Below are 26,367 nucleotides of genomic sequence, written 5' to 3' on the forward strand. Positions count from 1 at the left end.
GAAGGCGGCTTCCCCCGCCGCCCCTGTCCCCGTGAAGGCGGCTTCCCCCGCCGCCCCTGTCCCCGTGACTGTGGCTTTGGCCGCCTCTGCACCCGTGACTGTGGCTTTGGCCGCCTCTGCACCCGTGACTGTGGCTTCGGCTGCTTCAGGTCATGTCCGTGGGTCAGCCCCTAGGCCGATCCCTAGAGCTGTGCCCAGGCTGGCTTCTTGGACAGCCCCACAGACTTTGGCCAGTCCTGGGCACCCCCATGTTTTGGTTCCCCTGTCTGTCTCTGTCCTGGTCCCTGTCTCTGTCCTCATCCCTGTATCTGTGTCTGCCTTTGTTTCTGTCCCTGTAAACGTCCTGGTCCCTGTTCCCCTGCCAAGTCCTGTCCAGTCCCCGGTTAATCCAGTCCAGTCCACGTTTCAGTCTAGTGTCATGTCACCTGTCTCTTCTCCTGTCTTGTCTCCAGTCCAGCACCCAGTCCTGTCACCTGTCCTGCCTCATGTCCAGTCCCCGTATCCGTCCAGTGTTCAGTCACCTGTCTTGTCTCCATTCCAGTCACCTGCCCATGTCCAGTCTTCTGTCCCCAAAACTGTTCAGTCCCCAGTCTTGTCACAGTTTGTCTTATATACAACCCCAGTCTCCTGTTAAGTCTCATGTGTCCACTCCCGTCCTTTCCAGTCCCAAGTCCTGTCTCCTTTTTTTCAGTCTCCTGTTGCCCCCCTTTGTCAGTCTCCTGTCATGTTCCATGTCCCGTCACATATATCCGGTACTGTCGTGTCCCCAGTTCCTATGTCTGTTCCTGTCTTGTCCTGAGTCCTGTCTCCTAATGATTCCTTGTCTTGTCTTAGTCTGTCTTGTTTTCCGTGCTCTCTCCTGCGCCAGCTCCTGGGGGGTCTAGGTGTACGTGCCCCGGGAGTTGCGCGTTCAGGAGGGGGCCTCTGTCACGCCCTTGTCTCGTCATGTCTGTTTTCCCCCGACCATGTGCTCGATCTCAGCACATGGCTTTGTTTTGTTGTTGTTGTTCTAGTCCCGCCTTTGTTCCGCTTCCTCGTTTGTCTCATTTGTTACCCTGCCCCCTCGTTATCTGTCTCAGGTGCATCTTGTCTGTGTTTTGTATTTGAGTCCCCTTCCTTCACTTCCTTTTGTTGGTCATTCGTTCTTTGTATCGTATCTAAGTCGGTTATGTTTTCAAGTCTGTCTGTCTTTGTTTGGTTATATTCTCTGTAAATAAAGTACTGTGTTTTAGCGAGTGCATCCGCCTCAGTCAGTCCACCCCACGAGCCTGACAGTATCTATATTTTAAAATCTAAACCTCTTTCCAGATTTTCTACTTGTACAAAGTAGCCACTTACTTTCATACATTAAGAAAAGTAGCATGTTATGAAGTTTACATCAACATTTAAAATCTAATTATATACATTTTTAAATCTAATCACATCATTAATTTCAGCACCTTTGAGTCCAGGGTTTCCTGTAAGTCCAAACCCTCCTGGAAATCCAGCTTCCCCACGTTTCCCAGGAATTCCAGGAAATCCAGGCATCCCAGAGTCCCCCCTGTCACCCTGTATTGTTCCAGGGCCTGCTGGACCAGGAGGACCAGGGACTCCCCGTAAACCTATAAATATGAAAGTGTACAAATTAAAAATATCAAAATTAATTGTTACGGAGCCGTGGAGGGGACATGGGTAAAAAATTATAATAATAATTTGAGTGAAAAGTTTACATTTTGTCACATGTTTTAATTAATTCAAGAGAACAAATTGCAATTCGTGTGCACCTTTAATTAATTTGAGTGAACGAATTAGTAATTTGTGCACACAAATAACTAATTAGGGGCGGCACGGTGGCGCAGCAGGTAGTGTTGCAGTCACACAGCTCCAGGGACCTGGAGGTTGTGGGTTCAATTCCTGCTCCGGGTGACTGTGAGGAGTGTGGTGTGTTCTCCCTGTGTCTGTGTGGGTTTCCTCCAGGTGACTGTCTGTGAGGAGTTGGTGTGTTCTCCTCGTGTCTGCGTGGGTTTCCTCTGGGTGCTCCAGTTTCCTACCACAGTTCAAAAACACACGTTGGTAGGTGGATTGGCAACTTAAGTGTCCGCAGGTGTGACTGTGTGTCTGTGTTGCCCTGTGAAGGACTGGTGCCCCCTCCAGGGTGTATTCTCGCCTTGTGCCCAATGCCCACTGCCCAATGCTAACCCACTGCCTTTTGCCAAAACTAATGTTCGAGCCCTGGTACTAATGACTGCAGTCACTGCAGCTGAAATAAAATGATTATTTAGTCCATAAAGACAAAAGATATCAGTTCAGTGTTTATTACACTGTAAATATGGAGTGTAAGAAGTGTTGAAGTAATTGGCGTGCATTATCTTTTCAGCTGAGCACTAGAAGCTCATAGCTGTCATTTTAACACAATGACACCAGAATAGAATCATTATTTGCACTGGATCGAATTCCAGAGCCCTAAATTTCAAAAGTTGTCCTGTTTCTAACTTAGGAGCCATAAATATTCTACGTAATTCCTGTGAAGGTTGGTTAGGTTCCTGCGTGTCAGCCTCCCCGGGCAGGGAAATTAAGCATTTTAAACTCACGCTTGTATAAATAAAAAACAATATGTAGGCTTAGTTAGAAGCGAACTGAAACAAGCTATAATTAATCATTCGTTCACTCAAATTAACTAAAAGACGTGCTCGAATTAATTAAAACATGTGAACAAATTGTTAACCATTCACTCAATTTTTTTTTACCCGTGTCCCTTCCAGGGCTCCGTAAATAGTCACAAAGGCAAAGAGAAATTTATTTGAAAAAGGCTGAGTGTGTAAGATTTATTAAAGTTCCCTTACTGATTTAAAACATCTTTGTTTTATTTTAGTCTTAATTACATTTTTAATTCTTTTCCTTTTTTCTCTATTTGAATCCTCGTTTTTGTCATTTTTGCATGCCGGCACTGTAAATGAAGGCCTCCTACAATTTATCTGCATGTTTAAATAAAGACAGATTGATTAAGCAAGACAAGGTCGCTACTATTATATCAAACATATATAATTAAGTTAATTTAAGTTATTTGAATTACAATGTTTTGCAACAGTGTTTTGAGAGAAGGGTAGTGGCCTACCTTGTCCACCATCCAGTCCAGGCAGACCTGGTTCTCCGATATAACCAGGGATTGTTGAGGAAACTGGTGGCCCACGAGGGCCTGGAGGACCTGGGAAACCTGGCTGACCAAGATTACCTACAAAACATCATTACATCAAATATTGGTTTAAAATACAATAAGTTCAGACCAATAATACAGACAAACTATTAGAAATGCACACTATATTCCTGGTCAAGACAGCACAAATCCAAGGCATAAGACCACAGCACAGGCTCTTGTGGGTGTGTCAGATATGTATTTAGTTAATCAGCAAAGACACAGAAGTTTTGACAATTCTAAAATGAGCCTGCCTCAAGCCTGAATATTGATCAACAGGTGTGGTTCTCCAAAATATCAGATGAACTCCTTTCATCCCCTTCATTAGGATATGTATAATGTTCATTTGATTGTACTACAAATTATTTATTGCAATTATTGTTGTAGTGTGTGATGTGTGGATTAAACATGCAGGTAAATTAAGCCATAAACAAGATTATATAGTCTTTTTTGTGCTACTGAACTAAAGTAAATAATTTTTTTTGGCAAACCACTGATTAAAGTGCTCTACCTTATTCTCAAAATTCTATTTAAATATTCATATTTACTTGCTATGCATCATGAGCAATTTTCTTTCTTAAGCTCACCAGCCACTCCTTTGCTTCCTTTTGGTCCAGGAAATCCTGCCTGTCCTTTCCGTGATGAGCCTCTTTCCCCTTTCAGGCCATCCATTCCAGGGGCCCCTCGTCGACCAACTTCTGACAACCCTATAGACAGATTAACGAATGTTGCTTTGAGTCCTAGCTGAATAAATTACTGTTCAAAGATGGATTTTGGCTATGTGGAAAAACTTGAAATATGCTGGTACTAGGCTGTACTTGTAGATGTGGAGATACTCACCAGGAACTCCTTGCTGGCCTTTGGGTCCTTTAAGTCCATTAAGACCATGCAAACCAGGGGAGCCAGGTAAACCTACAGAGAGATAAAAAAAAAAGGTATGCTTGTCTTTTACATTAATTAGTAATAATGTGGACAGATGTGTAACGGATTTAAACTGACCATACGATTTTGGATATTCCAAACAGGAGCATTTATAACACAATCTTAAATCAAACAGATTATTTCTACCTTAAAATGTCCCTGATTCTTTTAAATACATCACAAAATCGGGTGGTGGTCGGGGTCGGGGGCCCTGGCGTTCCGATCCTCGGTTACTGAAACTGGCTTTTGGAACATGGAACGTAACCTCTCTGGTGGGAAAAGAGCCTGAGCTGGTGCGCGAGGTTGAGAGGTACCGACTAGATATAGTTGGGCTCACCTCGACACACAGTATGGGCTCTGGAACCAATCTCCTCGAGAGGGGCTGGATGCTCTTTCACTCTGGAGTTGCCCAGGGTGAGAGGCGTAAGGCAGGTGTGGGCTTACTCATAGCCCCCCGGCTTAGCGCCTGTACGTTGGGGTTTACCCCAGTGGACGAGAGGGTAATTTCCCTGCGCCTTCGGGTTGGGGAAAGGGCTCTGACTGTTGTTTGTGCTTATGCACCGAACAGCAGTTCAGAGTACCATGCCTTCTTGGGGACCCTAGAGGGAGTGCTGGAGAACACTCATTCTGGGGACTCCATTGTTCTGCTGGGGGACTTCAATGCTCACGTGGGTAATGACAGTGAGACCTGGAGGGGCGTGATTGGGAGGAACGGCCCCGCTGATCTGAACCCGAGTGGTGTTCAGTTATTGGATTTCTGTGCTCGTCACAGTTTGTCCATTACGAACACCATGTTCGAACATAAGGGTGTCCACAAGTACACCTGGCATCAGGACACCCTAGGCCGCATTTCGATGATCGATTTTATAGTCGTATCATCTGACCTGCGGCCATATGTTCTGGACACTCGGGTGAAGAGAGGCGCTGAGCTGTCAACTGATCACTACCTTGTGGTGTGTTGGATCAGATGGCGGGGGAGGATGCCGGACAGACCTGGCAGGCCCAAACGTGTGTTGAGGGTTTGCTGGGAACATTTGGCAGAGGAACCTGTCAGAAAGATCTTCAACTCCCACATCCGGCAGAGCTTCGACTGCATCCCGGGGGAGGCTGGTAACATTGAGTCCGAGTGGGCCATGTTCCGGACCTCCATTGTTGAGGCGGCTGAACGGAGCTGTGGCTGCAAGGTTGTCGGTGCCTGTCGGGGTGGCAATCCCCGCACTCGGTGGTGGACACCCCGGGTGAGGGGGGCTGTCAAGCTGAAGAAAGAGTCCTATCGAGCCTGGTTGGCTCAGGGGACTCCGGAGGCAGCCGACAGATACCGAGGAGCCAAGCGGCTCGCAGCCTCGGCGGTCGCTGAGGCAAAAACTCGGGTGTGGGAGGAGTTCGGTGAGAACATGGAAAACGACTTTCGGTCGGCTCCGAGAAGTTTCTGGCAAACCGTCAGGCGACTCAGGAGGGGAAAGCAGTTTTCCACCAACACTGTATATTGTGGGGGTGGGGAACTGTTGACCTCGACTGGGGACGTCACCAGACGGTGGAAGGAATACTTCGAGGATCTTCTCAATCCCACCGGCACGTCTTCCGCAGAGGAAGCAGAGCTTGGGGACCCCGGGGGGGGCTCGTCTATCACTGGGGCTGAAGTGGCCAAGGTGGTAGGGAAACTCCTTGGCGGTAGGGCCCCGGGGGTGGATGAGGTTCACCCCGGGTTCCTCAAGGCTCTGGATGTTGTGGGGCTGTCCTGGTTGACACGTCTTTGCAACATCGCGTGGACATCGGGGGCAGTGCCTCTGGACTGGCAGACTGGGGTGGTGGTTCCCCTTTTTAAAAAGGGGGATCGGAGGGTGTGTTCCAACTATAGGGGGATCACACTCCTCAGCCTCCCCGGTAAGGTCTATGCGGGGGTACTGGAGAAGAGAGTCCGACCGATAGTTGAACCTCGGATCCAGGAGGAACAATGCGGATTCCGCCCCGGTCGTGGAACACAGGACCAGCTCTTTACCCTCGCTAGGATCCTGGAGGGTGCATGGGAGTTTGCTCAACCAGTCTACATGTGTTTTGTGGATCTGGAGAAGGCATTCGACCGTGTCCCTCGGGGTATTCTGTGGGGGGTGCTCAGGGAGTATGGGGTACTGGGCTCTTTGTTACGAGCTATCCAGTCCCTGTACAAACAGAGCAGGAGTCTGGTTCGTATGGCTGGCAGTAAGTCCGACTGGTTTCCAGTCGGAGTTGGACTCCGTCAGGGCTGCCCGTTGTCACCGGTTCTGTTCACAATTTTTATGGACAGAATTTCTCGGCGTAGCCAAGTGGCGGAGGGTGTCCGGTTTGGTGGTCTCAGGATCCCATGTCTGCTTTTTGCAGATGATGTGGTCTTGTTGGCTTCATCGAGCCGGGACCTCCAGCTCTTGCTGGACCAGTTTGCAGCCGAGTGTGAAGCGGTAGGGATGAGGATCAGTACCTCCAAGTCCGAGTCCATGGTACTCAGTCGGAAAAGGGTGGAGTGCTCTCTCCAGGTTGGAAGTGAGATCCTGCCTCAAGTGGAGGAGTTTAAATACCTCGGGGTCTTGTTCACGAGTGAGGGAAAGATGGAGCGTGAGATAGACGTCGGTGCAGCGTCAGCAGTAATGCGGGCTCTGTACCGGTCCGTTGTGGTGAAGAAAGAGCTGAGCAGAAAAGCAAAGCTCTCGATTTACCGGTCAATCTACGTCCCAACCCTCACCTATGGTCACGAGCTTTGGGTAGTGACCGAAAGAACGAGATCGCGGGTACAAGCGGCTGAAATGAGTTTTCTCCGCAGGATGTCTGGACTCTCCCTTAGAGACAGGGTTAGGAGCTCGGACATCCAGGAGAGACTCGGAGTGGAGCCGCTGCTCCTCCACGTCGAGAGGAGCCAGTTGAGATGGTTCGGGCATCTGGTTCGGATGCCTCCTGGACGCCTTCCTGGAGAGGTGTTCCGGGCATGTCCAACGGGGAGGAGGCCCCGGGGCAGACCAAGAACACGCTGGAGAGACTATATGTCTCGACTGGCCTGGGAACGCCTCGGTATACCCCCGGAGGAGCTGGCGTCGGTGGCTGGGGAGAGGGAGGTCTGGGTTTCTTTGCTCCGACTGCTTCCCCCGCGACCCGGACCCGGATAAGCGGTGGATAATGGATGGATGGATGGACATCACAAAAGATTCTGGTTGTCAGACAATTTTCAATAAAATATGCTCCAAATGCACTGTGACCCTGAATTGGAAGTGGTTACAGACAATGGATGTGTCGTGTCAGGAGTGAAGGTGACAAAGAAACTGATAGGATTTCATTAAACACCAAAACAAATAATGAGTAACACATGACAATGAAAAACACACAGAAACAGCTATTACAGGGACACAGATTGGAATCACCCATGAGCAGTCAGGGCTCACAGATGTAGGGCATGGCTAGGAGAGAACAGGAATAGGCAAGGAAACCAGAACTAATGAGATGATATGCACAGACAGGAACACCAAACATGACAGAATCAGAGAATTAATACAATTTTTGCTCACTTATAAAATATCTTGGGACTTCTACAGTAGAAACAGCTCAAAAACAGATACTTTATGATACTTCATTTAATCATGATATATTTTTACAATACACAATATGCATTATATGATTTAATTTCTTCTGATGTTTTATAGCATCATTACATCCAAGTAAGTAGGACCATTTGTTGCTTCTTAAACTACTCACATTTCTAATCTAAATATTTACTGGTAATAGAATGGGAACACTGGTTAAATCATTATTTAAAACAATTCAAGTGTTCAATATTTTATCTTTACTAACAACATCCTGAAAATGCTCAGAGATTGTTATGTTATTCATGTAGAAAACAAAATCATATGGACATCATACTGCCCCGTTTTATTGATATTTAAATGCAAAACTAGTCATGAATAAATCTGAAATTAAGTGTAAAAAATATATATAGTAGAGGAATGAAAAGTGCTCCGAATAGACTGACCTTTCTCCCCTGGCCGGCCTTGACCCCCAGGGCGTCCTGGCTCACCATTACTTCCTTGTTCTCCCGGGTAACCTGGGAGACCCATGCTGCCCAGAAGCCCAGGTAAACCTGGCAAAAAAGCATATGAGCAAATTCAGGATCTTGAAAGATTCAATATATATATATATATATATATTTATATATATATATATATATATATATATATATATATATATATATATATATATATATATATATATATATATATACACACAACAAGTGATACTTGTGTAATACTCTGTGTAAAAGATGCTCATCATTTTTTACCACTCATCCCTGATCTTCCTGTATCTCCGGGTAGACCTTTCTGCCCAGGAAACCCTGACACTCCAGGAAAACCAGGAGAACCAGGTTCACCAACAGCACCTTGGCCTCCTATGTATGGAGAAAGGAGAAGAGGGAGTGAGTGTAAGAGAAAGAGAGAATGTTAATGGTACAAAAAATTATTATTGTATGTTGCTCATCATAATGGAAAACTAAGAAAAGTAGCAAATTTCCTTTTTTAACAAATGTAAAACTTACCAAAGAACCCAGGATTTCCCAACAATCCTTTTGCTCCAGGGGCCCCAGGAACTCCAGTGGCATCACCTTTCTCACCTTCACAATATGATCATGATCAAACATTTTAATCTAACTTCATCAGTTTTCATACAAAATATAGCAGACATGTCAAATTTTACCTCCTTTCATTACAGTTTTAACTAAGGGATTAAAAAAATAAATAAATCAATCGGTCAGTACTCACCTTTAAAACCAGGCTGTCCTGGACTACCAGTGAAGCCAGGCAAACCCGGAAATCCATTATCACCCTGCACAGAAGAACAGAATATCCATTTATGCAACACACAAACACTAATATTTATGCTTTAGGTCTACTTCACCAATGTTCTGGAAATACATAAGAAATTTAAACAGAACTGTTCTTTATAAAGAGATGTTTAACTGAAGCTTTTTGATTTTATGCTATCTAGTGCTTACCTGAGTGTTACTAATGTAATTGTAAGACAAATCAAATAGATTTACCCTTGGTCCAGGCATGCCAGGGAAACCCAGAACACCAGGTGATCCTTTAGGTCCTGGAAAACCAGCAGAACCTGGGTGGCCTGGAAATCCTGCATCTCCAGGAATACCCTTGTCCTGGACAGCACTGCCAGGCTGACCTGATAAGCCCTGACGACCAGGCAACCCCAGGGGTCCCTTTTCACCTGTTAAAAGAAGATTTCATTACAGTTTCCAGTGAGTGTTAATGAGACATGTTAAAGCAGCACTGTGTAAATGTATAAAAAAAAATGTCTTCAAATTAAAAAGTAGCCCGCTACTTTTTATATAATTTCAATATAAATATATTAATGAAGATATAATAAAAACAGAACATAAATGAATAACTTTAAAAAACTCCTTTGAGATTGTTCATGCTCTTTCAGATAAATTCACAGAGGAAAAATTTGCTTGCCAGAAAAGTGGGGACACTTTGTAAAAATTAATCTGTGATTTGTTCATTTGTGTGAAGCTTTATCTAAGTAACAAAAACACAAAGTTGTGTTTGAAAGTTTTCACAGAACAGCTTCATATGAAGCCTGAACACAGTGCACCCAGACTTTGTGAGTTTTCTGCTACCTCTTTGTCCAGGAAATCCTGGCAGGCCACTCTCTCCAGATATACCTCGATCACCTTTTTGCAGGAGATTAGGTGGAACGGCTGGAGGTGTGGGTCCTTGTGAACCCGGCTCCCCCCTGTCCCCTAAAACACAAAAGCACACAAAAACACGCCCACTTAGCACGACATGACACTTAGTTTAGCTAACGTACAAACCGGATTCCAAAAAAGTTGGGACACTAAACTAAATTGTGAATAAAAACTGAATGCAATGATGTGGAGATGGCAAACGTCAATATTTTATTCGTAATAGAACATAGATGACAGATCAAAACTTTAATCTGAGTAATTGTAACATTTTAAAGGAAAAATTTGTTGATCCAAATTTCATGGCGTCAACAAATCCCAAAAAAGTTGGGACAAGGCCATTTTTTAATCACTGTGTGGCATCCCCCCTTCTTACAACACTCAACAGGCGTCTGGGGACAGAGGAGACCGGTTTCTCTGGACTGCAGGCTGGCCATTTCAGTACCCGGGCCTTTCACCTACGTAGCCATGATGTTGTGATTCCTGCAGAATGTGGTCTGGCATTATCTTGTTGAAAAATGCAGGGTGTTCCCTGAAAGAGATGACGTCTAGATGGGAGCATGTGTTGTTCTAGAACCTGAACATAGTTCTCTGCATTAATGGTACCTTTCCAGACATCCAAGCTGCCCATGCCACAAGCACTCATGCAACCCCATACCATCAGTGACGCAGGCTTCTGAACGAAGTGTTGATAACAACTTGGGTTATCCTTGTCCTCTGGTCCGGATGACATGGCGTTCCAGTGTTCCATATAGAGCTTCAAATCGTGACTCATCTGACCACAGAACAGTCTTCCATTTTGCCACACTCCATTTTAAAAGACCCTGGCCCAGTGCAAACGTCTGAGCTTGTGGAGCTTGCTTAGATATAGCTTCCTCTTTGCACTGTAGAGTTTCAGCTGGCAACGGCGGATGGCACGGTGGATTGTGTTCACTGACAATGCTTTCTGGAAGTATTCCTGAGCCCATTCTGTTATTTCCTTGACAGCGGTGTTCCTGTTTGAGGTGCAGTGACGTTTAAGGGCCCGGAGATCATGAGCATCCAGTAGAGTTTTAGGGCCTTGACCCTTACGCACAGCAATTGTTCCAGATTCTCTGAATCTTTTGAAAATGATATGCACGGTTGATGATAACTTAAAAGTCTTTGCTAGTTTACACTGGGTAACACCATTCTGGTATTTCTGCACTACCTTTCTGCCCAACAATGGTGGAATTGGTGATCCAATTGGTTAATTGGTCTTCCAGCTGTTCCTTATATGCTCAATTTTCTTTTTCCAGTCACTTATTGCTACTTGTCCCAACTTTTTTGGGTCTTATTGACGCCATGAAATTTTGAATCAACATATTTTTCCTTTAAAATGTTACATTTACTCAGATTAAACTTTTGATCTGTCATCTATGTTCTATTACAAATAAAATATTGACATTTGCCACCTCCACATCATTGCATTAAGTTTTCTATTCACAATATGTTTAGTGTCCCAACTTTTTTGGAACCCGGTTTGTATTTTAGGGCACATGTGTACCTTTGATTCCCTTGTTTCCAAAGTCTCCATGAATGCCATCCTGTCCTGAGATTCCAGGCAAGCCTTTACGTCCTGGTAGTCCAGTGCCTCCTGGATGTCCAGGAGTTCCAGGGAACCCCACCAGCCCAGGAAGACCCTTCTCCCCTGGAAAAAAATAAGAAGGCAGAGTGTGTAATTGAAAACAGCAACTACTTAATGTACTTACTATGATTTATTCTGTTGAAGTACACTGTTAAAAAAATTGTCACTGTGGTGGTATGCTCAGTTGTACATATTCTGTACTATTAATTGATATTCTATTATAATTTTAGATTTTAAAACTTGTGTTGATTTCAGACAGGGCGGCACGGTGGCGCAGCTGGTAGTGCTGCAGTCACACAGGGACCTGGAGGTTGTGGGTTCAATTCCCGCTCCGGGTGACTGTCTGTGAGGAGTACTGTGTTATCCGCGTGGGTTTCCTCCGGCTGCTCCGGTTTCCTCCCACAGTCCAAAAACACACGGTAGGTGGATTGGCGACTCCAATCCGTAGGTGTGAATGTGTGTGTGTCTGTGTTGCCCTGTGAAGGACTGGCGCCCCCTCCAGGGTGTATTCCCGCCTTGTGCCCAATGATTTGAGGGGAAACCTCTGGACCCACCGTGATCCTGAATTGGATAAGCGGTTACAGATAATGGATGGATGGATGGATGATTTCAGACACTTCATCTCCAGGACTTAGATTATGTTCTATAATGAAATCTTACAAATTTTCTCTTCTCCTTCTGAAGATGTAATTTTAGGGAATAAAATTAGACTTTAAAAACACAGTTTAAATGTACATTTACAGTGTTTGTAACTTTAGTGAAAATAATGTACCTCTTCCGTATCTTGTCTGAGGGTGTACTATGAAACTAATATTTAAGATATGTAGTTATAAGAGTGGGTGACATGGTGGAGCAGCAGGTAGTGTCTCTGTCACAGCTCCAGGGACCTGGAGGTTGTGGGTCCGAGTCCCGCTCCGGGTGACTGTCTGTGAGGAGTGTGGTGTGTTCTCTCTGTGTCTGTGTGGGTTTCCTCCGGGTGACTGTCTGTGAGGAGTGTGGTGTGTTCTCCCTATGTCTGCGTGGGTTTCCTCCGGGTGACTGTCTTTGAGGAGTGTGGTGTGTTCTCCTTGTGTCTGCGTTGGTTTCCTCCAGGTAACTGTCTGTGAGGAGTGTGGTGTGTTCTCCCTATGTCTGCGTGGGTTTCCTCCGGGTGACTGTCTGTGGTGTGTTCTCCATATGTCTGCGTGGGCTTCCTCCGGGTGACTGTCTGTGAGGAGTGTGGTGTGTTCTCCCTGTGTCTGTGTGGGTTTCCTCCGGGTGACTGTCTGTGAGGAGTGTGGTGTGTTCTCCCTGTGTCTGTGTGGGTTTCCTCCGGGTGACTGTGTGTGAGGAGTGTGGTGTGTTCTCCCCATGTCTGCGCGGGTTTCCTCCGGGTGACTGTCTGTGAGGAGTGTGGTGTGTTCTCCCTGTGTCTGTGTGGGTTTCCTCCGGGTGACTGTCTGTGAGGCGTGTGGTGCATTCTCCCTGTGTCTGTGTGAGTTTCCTCCGGGTGACTGTCTGTGAGGAGTGTGGTGTGTTCTCCCTGTGTCTGTGTGAGTTTCCTCCGGGTGCTCCGGTTTCCTCCCATGGCCAAAAAGACAAGTGGGAGGTGGATTGGTGACTCAAAAGTGTGTGTGTGAATGGGTGAGTGTGTGTTGCCCTGTGAAGGACTGGCGCTTCCTCCAGGGAAGGTTCCTGCCTTGCACCCTGAACTGGATAAAGGTTACATTCAATGAATGAATGAGTTAAAAGAGTCCAGTGAAAACTGAATTCATTTGATCCCATTAATTTTACTTTCCAATAGGTTAACAAAACAGAAATTAAGGAACTAAAGTGTATTAAACCCATTAATATCCCTCACTGCTTTAAAACTCTTATGCATTTCACATTGCCCTGCCAGAACATTCCATCCTGTGAAATAACTGATCTGGTCACCCAGATATTCTAGTACAAAAGTTAAGGAGCATTAAATTGTCAAATAACAGTTTCCAACAATGCCTTAAACATTTCAGCATTATAACAACATACCTTTTAGTCCTGGGCTGCCAGGTATTCCACTCCGTGCTCGACCACGTGCTCCAGGAAGTCCCCTTTCACCTGTTAATCCAGGAATTCCAGGCAATCCAGGAGCACCTTTTCTTCCAGGAAGGGCTGAGCGACCTGGATCTCCTTTCTCTCCCTTCAGCCCTGGGAAACCTTGTGTATTGCCACAATCAAACACAGGGTCAAACTCAGCACGTGGTGTATACTGTGGCAATGTCATAGTTAATGGCTCCTTGCAGAAGTATGCAAATATTGGGCACTCATGGTCAAATTATACATTTAGTTATTTTATAAGTAAGCACACATCCTGAGCAAGCATTAAGGCACATTAAACCTTTAACTTTTTCATCATAAATAAAATTTAGCTCAAAAAATGTCATATTTATTTTCTAAAAAATATATGTTTATTTATGTTCACATACAAACATGTAATTTGATAAGGAGTGCCCAGACTTCTGCATAAAACTTTATATAAATTATTAGCTTAAATGTCCAATAGAGAGATTTTTCAAATTAAAAATAGCATTAGTTCAAGTACAGTTGTCCTAGAGATATTCAGTCACAAAGCCAGATTTATACAGGTGAGTATTTCAGAAGAACTTGAATCAAAATATAAAATATCTGTACATATATCAAGCTTAATCATATAGTGGCACAATGATACATTTAAATTATAAGAATATCACATTTAGCTGCTCTAATAATTGCTTTTACATTGTCTAAAAGTAATGATAAGCTATCCATAACAAAAAAAATCATATCTGAAGATCCTATTCCACTGAATCTAGGGTCTAAAATAATATTTCCTGTTTTCTGCACAAAATTACTGCTCAGCAGTAATTACTTTTGGACAATGCTACTGTTGCCTATGGAACTAAATATTAGTTCAATAGGAAACAAGAGCACACTTCGTCTAATTGCAAAGTAGCTTTGCATACGCACACACACACACACACACATATATATATACAAACACACACATGCTCAGGAGCCATAACTCTAAAACGAGCTTATTGTTTCTGAACTCACTGTCCATTTTATTAAATTCACTTACAATATCATCTGTTTCTCTGCCTACCTTTTTAGACTCTTTCACCCTGTTCATTCACGGTCAGTATCAGCCCAGAGAACCACCACAGAACAGGTATTATTTATGTGGCGGATCATTCTCTGTGTCCCTGCTGGACTGAGAATAGTCCACCTGCCAGAAATATCCTGTCAACAGTGTCCTACAAGGCAGTGTTCTGTGACCTCTGATTGAGAAAAATGACTAACGCAAACTGTGTAGCAACAGATGAGCTATGTACCCTGATTTCACATCTACAAGATGGACCAGCAAGGTAGGTATGTCTAATAGAATGGGCACAACAATCCAGAAGCACTGTTGAGTCTGACACACTTGGGGTCCATGTACATTTCAGAAAACAGTTTGTTTCAATTTTATTATTTTAAAGTTTCTGCATTGTTCAGGAATCTGCAATGCTACTATACTTCAAATTAATTTATTTGGAGTTTATACATTTATTTAGAGATTCTTTGGGAACCTTTTCTTTCATAAAAAAGCTGGAAATATATATTAAAGAGTAACATTCCAACAGTAAATATGACATCAAATCTATCAGTACTTTAATAACTTGTGTTATCACTATTGTGATTTTGGCCTTTAGTGACTGTCAATTGTCCTCTTTCTGCTCATAAAACCAGGAAAATATTGCTCTGTCTTCCAAAAACAGATAGTCACTAACATGTAACTGTCATTATGTTTATTTTCAATGAGACAATTATTCACAAGCCATTCGTCATAAAATATCTTGAAGAAATCTCTAGTGAATAAAGATTTATGAGTCCACAGTCAATTCACAGTCCTGAATATGCACAACACAAATAGATCTGAAATACAGGTGCTGGTCATTAAAGTAGAATATCATAAAAAAGTTGATTTATTTCAGTAATTCCTTTCAAAAAGTGTTCAAGTGTTTATTTCTTTAAATTTGATTATTATAACTGACAACTAATGAAAACCCCAAATTCAGTTTCTCAGAAAATTAGAATATAACTTAAGACCAACACAAACAAAGGATTTTTAGAAATGCTGGCCAAATGAAAAGTATGAACATGAAAAATATGAGCACGTACAGCACTCAGTACTTAGTTGGGGCTCCTTTTGACTGAATTAATGCAGCAATGAGGCATGGCATGGAGTCAATCAGTCTGTGGCACTGCTCATGTGTTATTTGAGATCCCAGGTTGCTCTGATAGTGGCCTTCAGCTCTTCTGCATTGTTGGGTCTAAAGTATTGCATCTATCGCTTCACAATACACCATGGATTTTCTATGGGGTTAAGGTCATGCGAGTTTGCTGGCCAATTAAGAACAGGGATACCAGGTACTGGTGGTTTTGGCATTGTGTGCAGGAGCCAAGTCCTCTTGTAAAAAGAAATCTGCATCTCCATATATTTGGTCAGCAGCAGGAAGCATGAAGTGCTCTAAAACCTCCTGGTAGATGGCTATGTTGACCTTGGACCTCAGAAAACACAGTGGACCAACACCAGCAGATGACATGGCACCCCAAACCATCATTGACTGTGGAAACTTTACATTGGACCTCAAGCAATGTGGATTCTGTGCCTCTCCTCTCTTCCTCCAGAATCTGGGACCTTGATTTCCAAAGGAAATGCAAAATTTACTTTCATCAGAGAACATTACTGTGGACCACTCAGCAGTCCAGTCTTTTTTGGAAGTGAGATAATTCTGACACTGTCTCTTGTTCAAGAGTGGCTCGACACAAGGAATGCGACGCTGAAACCCATGTCTTACATACGTCTGTGCGGTGGTGGTTCTTGAAGCACTGACTCCAGCTGCAGTCCAGTCTTTGTGAATCTCCCCCACATTTTTTAATGGGTTTTGTTTCACAATCCTCTCCAGGGTGTGGTTATCCCTATTGCTTGTACCCTTTTTTCTACCACATTTTTTCATTCCTTTCGCCTCTCTATTAATGAGCTTGGACACAGAGCTCTGTGAACAGCCTGACTCTTTACAATGACCTTTTGTGTCTTGCTCTGCTTGTGTAAGGTGTCAATGGTTCTCTTTTAGACAACTGACCAGTCAGCAGTCTTCCCCATGATTGTGGAGTCTACAGAACTACACTGAGAGAACATTTAAAGGTCTTTGCAAGTGTTTTGAGTTAATTCGCTGATTAGAGTATGGCACCAGGTGTCTTCAATATTGAACCTTTTCACAATATTCAAATTTTCTGAGATAGTGAATTTGGGGTTTTCATTAGTTGTCAGTTGTAATCATCAGATTAAAAGAAATAGACACTTGAAATATATCAGTCTGAATGAGTGTAATATACAAGTTTTACTTTTTGAATGGAATTACTGAAATAAATCAACTTTTCCATGATATTCTAATTTTATGACCAGCACCTGTACACCGCTCTAGAAGTACCATAGATGCTGGATACTAAAGGCTTCTGCAGATGCACTTTTATATACAGCTGAATGTTGAGTTAAAGTCATACAAGCAAATAGCAGTTACAGCATTATGACAGATAGATTAAATTAAACTAAATTAGTATTGTTTAATTATATTAGTATGAATTGTAGGTTGAATACTTTAAGCAAAACCATAAATACTGTATGTACATGCACACATACATACTAACTAACTAACTAACACACACACACACACAGTTGATCGGGTTGTACACAGAACATGATTTAAGCCACAGTGAGGATGAGATCTTTCCACAAAATAACTGAGGACTTTCTACAAACACATAATTGGTCTATAATCGAGAAATCAGCAACGGTCAAATCAGGTAATTTTTGGAATGACACATAGTGGACAAAGTCTCCATCTGCAGCATGATAAAGCATGTTCCCTTTCACTCAGTGCTTTGGTTAGGAGGACACTTGGCTCATTTTTCATCAGTGTACTGAGGAATGTTGGGAAGGGAAGGGGCTGGTTGTTAGATAAACCGTTACTATTAGAGAGAAATGGGGACGGCAATATTTCTCACCTTGGCAGCCTAAAGAGGTTACCCAGCACCAAGAACAGAGGAGTAATACACCACAAATGGAAGGGATGGGAAGATGGAGATGATGGAGTTGGATGATAGAGAGAGACACAGAAAGAGAGAGATAGAGAGAGAGAGAGAGAGAGAGCGGAAGAAGAGGAAGGTAGCAGGCCAAGAGAAAAGAGGAGAAGAATGAAATGAGATGTGTTTGTGCAAAACTCAACAGAGCCCCATAAAAAGAATTTACTGAGAAAAAAAAAGTAGTAGTCAGAGGACACAACATTAAAACAGATGACATGTGACGTGAGTAACAGTGATTATCTTGTTATAATGGCACCAGGCAAGAAAACTGACAGATCTTCAAGCTGATATGTAGGAAGGGGACAAATAAGCATTTATAAGCAGGTATAAGGATCTAAGGTATAAGAATCTCCTAAAACCGCAGGTCAACCTTTGAAAGGGAGAGAGGGTCATGACTGCCCAAGTCTCATTGATGCTTGAGAGGAGTTGTGTACAGAGATGTATTGTGGTGATAAAGCAAAGTATAACCTTGGCTAACAAAAAATGTGAATGTGCTTTCAACACATCGACTTCAAGGACTGACTAATACATCCCACTCCTTGACAGGTGGCATGCTAAAGGGATACTCAATGTTATTAGCTTTACCTGTCAATGTTTTTAATCTCTTGGTATACTGGTTATATTAAATTTTACAAGAAAAATAAGACATATATTTCAAGCTTTCTATCAATGTAGCTACATACAAATATTAAAAAAAAGTTTTTTAAACAATGCAGTTAAAGAATTGAAGAAGTGATTTCTCAACTCACATCAGTTTTTAACAGTCAAAGCAATGATTTTTCAATGTTGGAATGTCTCTCTAAGATCCTCTAAATATACTTCCACATCAATAATTCCATCTCACATACACAGGTCACCCATGTTGGGGAAACTAATCTACCATCAGAGATGTTGGCTTTGGTACTTTTGGCACAGCAATCTGTCCACAGCAGACTTTTCTACTGTGTTTTTACCAACTGGAACTGGCTGTGTTTCTTTCCTAGGACTGAGACATGGTTTCTCATTTCATAATAGTTTCAGGTTACATTTCTTCAGTCGCATGCATATTACTGTCTCCCAAGTATCTACATATTTATCCCATTAGCATGATGTTTTTTATGTAGTACTGTCTGAGGATTTAAAGGTCAGGCACATTAGTCATGTGGCATCCAAATGTGCAATACCCAGACTAGTGATTGGCTGATATGGGTTTTTTGATAGCCGATACTGATGCCGATTTTTAGACAGCAGTAGTATGTATATATATAGCAGTATGTAAAGCCGATATTCCCATTCCTCAGGCAGTGAATAAACTAGAGGCATTATCATGATTTATTTTTACAGAAAACCCTTCAAATTTGTAAAAGAAACCATTTAGAGTCCTGAAATATATATGAAGTGGTCAAAAGGTTATGAAAACCACAAAAAAATATGTAGGCTCTTGTCTAATACACGTTAGTGACTATAAACTGAAGAGTTCATGAGTCCCATTACATTTTTCTTTTTAAAATGTTGTCTCCAGGTGTCTACTGGTTACATTTTTTCAGAGTGTTCCAGCTATCAAATATAAAATGTGCTTATATTTACAAAATACAATCAAGATGGTCAATGAAATTACTGGAAATAAATTACATATAAATGAATGTCCCTTTGCTAATTAATAAGCATTTCTTAATCTAACTTTGTCTTTTCCCATGTCCTTATTTTTCTAGTTTTTGCTCACTTTTTAGCTGAAAAATATTTTGTAGTGTTTTATAGTTTAACCTCCCCAATTAATAAGAAAAAAAAAACAATAACTGCACAAATAGAGCTAAGCTAAATGACCAGTACTTACCAAAGTGGTGGACTAATGATGTGCATAACAAATACAAGAGATGATATACCTATAGTAGCTTAAGTGGACAGAATAGGCTGATGGAATTATTTAAGGTGTATGATGTGCAAAAATGTTTTAGAAAAAAATGACAAGATATGCAAGCTGAAATTTACATAAAAAAGAGGTCAAAAAGCAGGGTCTACTATAATCACACATGTATTTGGTCACTCACCTCTAGGTCCTGGAGGTCCAATGCTGCCAGTAGGTCCTCTAATTGATTCACTTGGAATGGAATAACCTGGTGGACCTTGTGGTCCCTGAAGGCCTGGGAAACCATTTGCACCTCGCTCACCCTTTTTACCTGGAACACCATTGCGCCCAGCGAAACCTACAAAGAAAATTTAATTTTATTGTGTTTGAACATATAACAATGATAAATTCTAACATGCAGGCACACTTCTCAAGTTTATAAATTTGAATCAAAATTGGTATAAATCATGTGTCATTAAATAAAATGTATATCACTTCACATATTTTATTAAGTTCCATAACAATATGTGTTTCTTCCCACAAACAAAGATCAAACAAAGGAAGTATTTTTGGTACTTTTGCCACTTCAGTTTGAATCTTTAATGTGAAGTTAAATAAATAAATAAATAAATAAATGTGGTGACAGGTAACAGCTTATCTCCATCATGCTTGTGACTAAGGGTGGAAGTATATTCTTAAAAAAAAAATAGGTTATAAAAGATGACACAGTATCTCGAAAGGAACAAAAATAAGAGGGATGTTTAAGAAACGGTAGAAAATGAAACCAAGGGGAGAATAACATATGTTTAGGAGGAGAGAAGAGAAAAAAAACTTTGGGTATATATATAAAAAAATAAGAGAATAGGAATAGACAGGACAGAGGGATATAGACTCCCAACCAGGCAGTGTTCTCCAGACTACTGGAGAACAGACAAAAGTGGTATTGTGGGAAGTTAAACCCTATGTTTAAACAGCAGAAAAGAAAGCAAAAGCTTCTTTTGGAGGAAATAGCAATTACTGCCATGGTCTGGTTTTGACAAACTCATAACTCTGTGCCAAAGATACAGACTGAAGGCTTAATAAAGGGTAAGCTAGTCGGGCTGATTATCATGTCGCCTGAGGCGTGGTTGCCCCCTGTTGATGGGAGGACCACAGTGTGGGCGGCTTCTTACAGCATTGAGCTGTTCTGAGGATTTGTATTAGTGGATGTATGAAAATAAGTGGTGGGTTGACTTTGTGTGTCTCAGAGAAAGGACATGTTTGCCAGTGCTTGCAACCAATTTTTGGGTAGAATAGTCAAGAAAAACATGGTAATTAACAAAATGTACACAAAAAAAAGTATTCAATTTTGAAGCGACATAATCTAACCTACCAGGTCCTCCTGTTACTCCAGGAATGCCTGATTGACCTTTGTCTCCAGGTTGTCCAGGTTGTCCTGGAAATCCTCGGTTTCCTGGAGAGGCACCTAAAGCTTCACCAGGTTCTCCTTTTGCTCCAGGAAACCCCGGAAGACCAGCTTTTCCTGGAATGCCTGGGAAGCCAGTTCCAGGGATGCCTGGGAAACCTGGATCTCCCCGTGGCCCAGGGAAACCTGTGAAATTCATAATACAGGACTTAAGGTTAATGTTTAGATACTTACTAAACATGTAACCAAAAATCACTTAATCTAAATCTCTTTCATTTACTTGATTTTATTTAATTGATAAAAGTACAAATTACTGGCAAAAATCTGTTATAATCATACACAAAATAAGATGTAAAGTATCCTATGCCAATCCCTTAGAGCTTCACATAGGGCCCACCCCACTATCTTCCTAAGGGCAACCACACAATTCCATTGTTCCAATCCTACAGCTACACCCTAAGGTTGCTGTGGCTATTTATGATCTGATCAGCAGCCTACATGTGAAGGTACCATTTATGTAACTATAATTTATCCAACTTTTCTTGAAATGGGGTTTGTCAAACACACTACATGCAAACACAAATTCAAGCTAATTCTGTAGCACTAAATATATTGGCTTCTCAGCATTTGCCTTGGTCATATGTTGTCTGCATGTATGCGATGCGACCATACCCTGTGGTCCTGGTTGACCTCCAGTGCCTTGACTTCCTTTCTCCCCTTTGGTACCATCAAAACCTGGCCGTCCACCTGCACCAGGTGGACCAGGCTGACCCTTTGGGCCTATAACATACAGAAACATATATTAAAAGGCGGAATGACAGTATTCATTTTCAAACAATCCTTTGGGATGTTCAATGGAAGCTGTTGCTTGGAATATGGAACACTAATATTTGACTCATAAAGCATTCTGTACTGATTTTTTTTATTGAGTCTGCCATACTAATTGAGAAACTAGTTTACCTTTTTTTTTGTAAGATTTTATTAGTGTAAATGTCTGTTGTGGGTTAATTATAATAAAATGTGTGTGACACTCATCATCATCTTTATCATACATTCTCCCCATGAAAATTTAAGCCTATGTCTACATTGACGCACTCTGAGGAAAAAGCCTTTTGTCCTATATTTCACAGATCTGATTAAATATAACAATTAGTAAATGTCACATATTATGTCATTTTTCAAAGCACAGAATATTACCCAGGAATCAATTTTTTTTAGGTGACTTCTAAGAAGGAACTACTTACTTTGTGGAACCACTTGAATGAGTGTTTATCCATTACATAAATAAGTGTAATAAACACATTACCTGATACTCCTGGTAGTCCATGAATCCCCGGAGGTCCAGCTTCTCCAGGTATTATGCAGGGTAGTGTGAGTCCTGTGCAGACCCATGTCATCATTAGTAACATTCAGACATGCTCTAACCATCAACACTAGACTGACTTGCTTATGAAATCACTGTACTAATTTTACCTCAATAACAGCCTTGAACACTAACAGCTAAGATAAAAGGCTGACATATCAGTTTGCTGCACACAGAATAAGTGAAAACAACAAAACGTAATTTTACAGCATCTGGAAATTAGCGCCCCCCCAAATAGGTTTAGCCATGCCAATATGGTTATATGCCACTTTCAAGAATGTTTTACATTTTTTGGTGTGTGAACACTTGTAAACTTACATACTCACCTTAGGAAAATTATTTTGCTTGTATTTAATATTCACACATTATTCAGTCATATACTCTCAACTAGGAGATAACATGAAATATTTATCTTTCTGTGGTCAGGGGTTCTCCCATTTCTCCTTTTCTCTGTGATATACAGCATAACAGGACTGATCATGTGCACCAAGATCAGTAAGCTGACTGGCACTGATTTTATGCACTGGTATAAGCTGAAGATACATAAATTGCAAGGCCAGAGTGGCTACATTAAATTGAGGAAGAACATAAATATGTATTGAATATAGTCTCAAAGAAGCAGGGCTGGCTACTTATTCTGTGACATATATTGATTTTATTTATTTTCCTTTCTCTAATGACAGGATTTTACACCCACCTGCTGTGGCATCAGCTCCAGAGTAACCAACAAGCCTACATGCTCTTTCACTGGGTCCCCAGTAATGGCCAAATGCTGACCATGGCATACAACGTTGTAAAGTAATACATTAGCTCAAATTTAATTTTCAACAGTTTTCCATTTCCTGTAAATGCTGTTGGCCATCCAACACAAGTTTGGTGCCTGAAGTTTGCTTCATAATTTGTCAAAGGAGCTCTGATGCTGAGAGGGAGAGAATACAGCTTAAACTACTGTTTACCTAAGAGATGCAGTGCTAACAAATTTGAGCAATCTCCTTGAGATGTGCTAAAATAACTTTAAACATTAACTGTTGCAGCTGGTTACCATTAAAGTTGAAAGGGAATAGGTATATTATGAATACAATCACTTTCATTAACACATTAATACATAGATAACAGGCACTCCCCTTGTCCAAGTATTTCTAATTACAGTGCTGGATACATGAGAGTGCAAAGATGAGGTTAGGTGTAGCAAGACAAACCCAGTGTGCATGCTGAAATAAGTGTCATAATTAAATAAGGCAAAAAATGAGAACGGAGAAGAAAGAGAAGAAAGTGAAATCTAAAACCCAGTGTTTCTGCTATTAGCCCCTTTTTCCTGGGCTCCTCACCTTTGAATTAAACAGGGCTGTTTAGACAGTACAATATAAGTGCTGTGTTGTTTTGGCCCTGGTATTTTGACCAAAGCTTGTCACAGACATTTTAATAAGGAAGCTCACAGGGAACTGTGGAAACGTATGGAAAAATTAATATGATTTACATATGTGTATAAAATACACAAAATATGGAAATATATATATATATATAAATTACAGCTTAAAATTCATAATGTTCCATTGAACCATAAAATAGTTTCTGTTGAGAGAAGCTGCACAACGTAACAAGGAAGTTAAATCTGCACTATATCACTTTTGGATGAGGGTAGGAAACCACCTCTGCTCCCTCCCCACTCGATTTCTGAACAGTGATGTAAAAGAATATTACATTCTGCAACTCTAAAGCGAGCACTAGAGCAAAAATACAGAATCTTACCTAGCAATCCTTAAGTTGCACTGAAATTTTCCCAATAGAGCATACTTTTTGAAAAACATTGTGTGTGTGATTTACAGATTCAGAAACCAACATAAAGAAGTCCGTTTAAGATTACTTAATAACAGCATATAATGATTCAGGCATGAATAGAACCTGGTGGCTATAGTCAAATAGCATACTGGAATGTAAATCCACTCAGTAGATATCTTGGCACAACTTTTCCACTCATACCAGAGCATGCTCCTTTTAAATGGGAAAGCCACAGCAACACACTAAAATTATATGTGCAATCACTTGGAAAAGCTGACAAATCTTTCAGCATATTTTTAGTTTTTTACCATTTGTCTCAATCAATCAATACTCTGCATATTTCCACAGTAACAGCACGCTTTCATGCTTGTGGCTTGTGAGTTCATTTGCTGTTGCTACTGAAATATGGCACCATCTCTATAAAAAGATACCATGCAGAGCATTGTGTGTTTTCCTATTCATTTTTCAGCCAGTGACTTGATTTCCCTCTCATAAAATCTCTGTCATAAGTGATTATTACTTGGCAATATTGGCCTTGTAGATCCACAGCTAAATTAAAAAGCAAACATCAGTCACTCAAAATGTTTTGGCCAATAAAATACATTTGCGCAAGTTGGAAAACTGTTTGATTTGAAAGTAGGTGTGGCCAGATGATGCCAGGCTTGCCATGCCTGCTCCAAACAGCACCCTGTAAATGTTCTACTAGCTACAGCTCTGGGCTTCTCACCTCCCTCTCCGAAAGAGGCTTCACTAAGCCCCGCCTGCCCACAGCTGTCACCTAGTCAGACAACATGCAAGGGCAAGAGAGATTGCAAGAGAAGCAGTCAGTCAATCAGTCCATCAATCATATCATTCAGGAAGCATCATCACAAAATTTAATGCAGAAGAATGAAACTGATTATCATTAGCAGAGAATTAAAACAGATTATTTAAGTAGACCAGGCTTAATCCATTAAAGCATAGCAAAAGAGAGAATCAGAGGATACATTTCCAGAAGGTTAAACCATTCCACTGGAGAGAGATATGGAGAGTGTGAGTGAGTTTAGTTGATAGAATTGTTAATTAAGAATCATGAATTAGAGGAATCCATATTTTTACAAGGCCAATTCACCAAACCTCTCATCATCTCAGTGAATGGATCAACCATTAAGCAAAATAAACATAAATGTTAGCCCAGACAACATAAAGAAGAAATCTGCAAACACAAGCTTACTCAACGCATACACAAACACATGCTAATCTGCATTTATGTGTATGAAATATCATACTTCCAAACTATTAATCTTTGCACTTTTAGCACTGTCCTCTGAAATGTCATGTCATTGGTGAATTAAATCCATCAGTCTTTTAGATCTATCACACATTTACATGTCTGAAAAACATTTCAAATTAAAAAAATTAGCACAGTTTGACTGCTTTTTTTTAAACAAATCTTCATTTAGGTGCAGTTAGTGTAGCTCTCAGTGTGGTTAGATATTGTCTATTAATTTCTAAATGCTATACATCTACTTGTGTAGCAACTGTTCTATATTTTATCTGCCAGTTTATCTCCATTATATTTACTCTTCTATCCCCTCCTTTTCATATATGTTGTTAATGTTTAAATGAATGAATGAATGGCAGATTAGGTTTCAATGCCCAGCTTGTGCAAAAACAGCATCCTACACCAGAATAACTTTAACGAGGACACATAATATTACATTTTCCTCAAAACATGCAAAAAATTGTAAGGGACCTGGACAATTATGTATGCAAAATGCTGCTAAAACTAATTTAACACATTGCTACTAATTTACAATTTAGTGTTTTTAAAAAAATTGTTGTTCTGATATAAAATAAATCAATTGGCATACATTTTTATTGAGATAAAACAATCTGGGGCCACATTGTAGACTTTGGATTTACTGATTATAGTTTCTTTATCAAATATATATATATAAAGTATACAGTGTACAAATATATTTCATTAGTGTTCAGGCATACAAAAGTCACAAAAATGTTTTTTTAAGCTACAAGTGCTAGAAACAAAAATGTAATGGTGTGCCAGAGAGCAGCAAAATTAATTGAACTGTATACCAATTAAAGTCATTTGATAAGCTGAAAAGCTGCAATTATGCTGAATGAATGAATGAATGAACAAATGCTTCACATTTTTGCAGATATATTTACTTCATACTTTGATAATTTCATCATTACTGTTCTAAAAGGCTTGCCATGAAACATAACAAGCACTGTATTTATAGAAAATTAACCTTATATATTATATAAGTATATAACCTTTATTCTGGAAAAAGCAGAAGGACTCGTATGCACTCGTGGACATACATGTGCACGTGTATGCATATGGATACAGACTGATCACATGTATATATACAGTATACTGTAATTTATCCACATCCACACTCACAAAGCGGTCTCTATTCACTCTATATAGCTAATGGCACTCATTTAATTGATCTT

The 26,367-nt window shown here is 41.1% G+C and overlaps 1 protein-coding gene across 2 annotated transcripts in view; it reads right to left on the reverse strand.

Moving 5' to 3' along the window:
* The window catches only part of col4a6 (collagen, type IV, alpha 6), a 127,669-nt gene that overhangs the window by 9,277 nt on the left and 92,025 nt on the right, over nucleotides 1–26,367 (reverse strand). For both annotated transcript variants that reach the window (XM_066681240.1, XM_066681241.1), the window contains exons 24-39: nucleotides 22,072–22,143; nucleotides 21,438–21,545; nucleotides 20,733–20,951; nucleotides 19,563–19,718; nucleotides 13,420–13,587; nucleotides 11,332–11,475; nucleotides 9,741–9,863; nucleotides 9,147–9,328; nucleotides 8,869–8,932; nucleotides 8,646–8,720; nucleotides 8,391–8,498; nucleotides 8,085–8,192; nucleotides 4,013–4,084; nucleotides 3,760–3,879; nucleotides 3,095–3,211; nucleotides 1,440–1,601 (exon numbers count right to left, since the gene is read on the reverse strand). In XM_066681240.1, the coding sequence (XP_066537337.1) occupies nucleotides 1,440–1,601; nucleotides 3,095–3,211; nucleotides 3,760–3,879; nucleotides 4,013–4,084; nucleotides 8,085–8,192; nucleotides 8,391–8,498; nucleotides 8,646–8,720; nucleotides 8,869–8,932; nucleotides 9,147–9,328; nucleotides 9,741–9,863; nucleotides 11,332–11,475; nucleotides 13,420–13,587; nucleotides 19,563–19,718; nucleotides 20,733–20,951; nucleotides 21,438–21,545; nucleotides 22,072–22,143 (1,998 nt within the window). The remainder of the gene's footprint in view (nucleotides 1–1,439; nucleotides 1,602–3,094; nucleotides 3,212–3,759; nucleotides 3,880–4,012; nucleotides 4,085–8,084; nucleotides 8,193–8,390; nucleotides 8,499–8,645; nucleotides 8,721–8,868; nucleotides 8,933–9,146; nucleotides 9,329–9,740; nucleotides 9,864–11,331; nucleotides 11,476–13,419; nucleotides 13,588–19,562; nucleotides 19,719–20,732; nucleotides 20,952–21,437; nucleotides 21,546–22,071; nucleotides 22,144–26,367) is intronic.

The sequence above is a fragment of the Hoplias malabaricus genome, chromosome 9, assembly GCF_029633855.1.
Source record: "Hoplias malabaricus isolate fHopMal1 chromosome 9, fHopMal1.hap1, whole genome shotgun sequence".
NCBI lineage: Eukaryota > Metazoa > Chordata > Actinopteri > Characiformes > Erythrinidae > Hoplias > Hoplias malabaricus.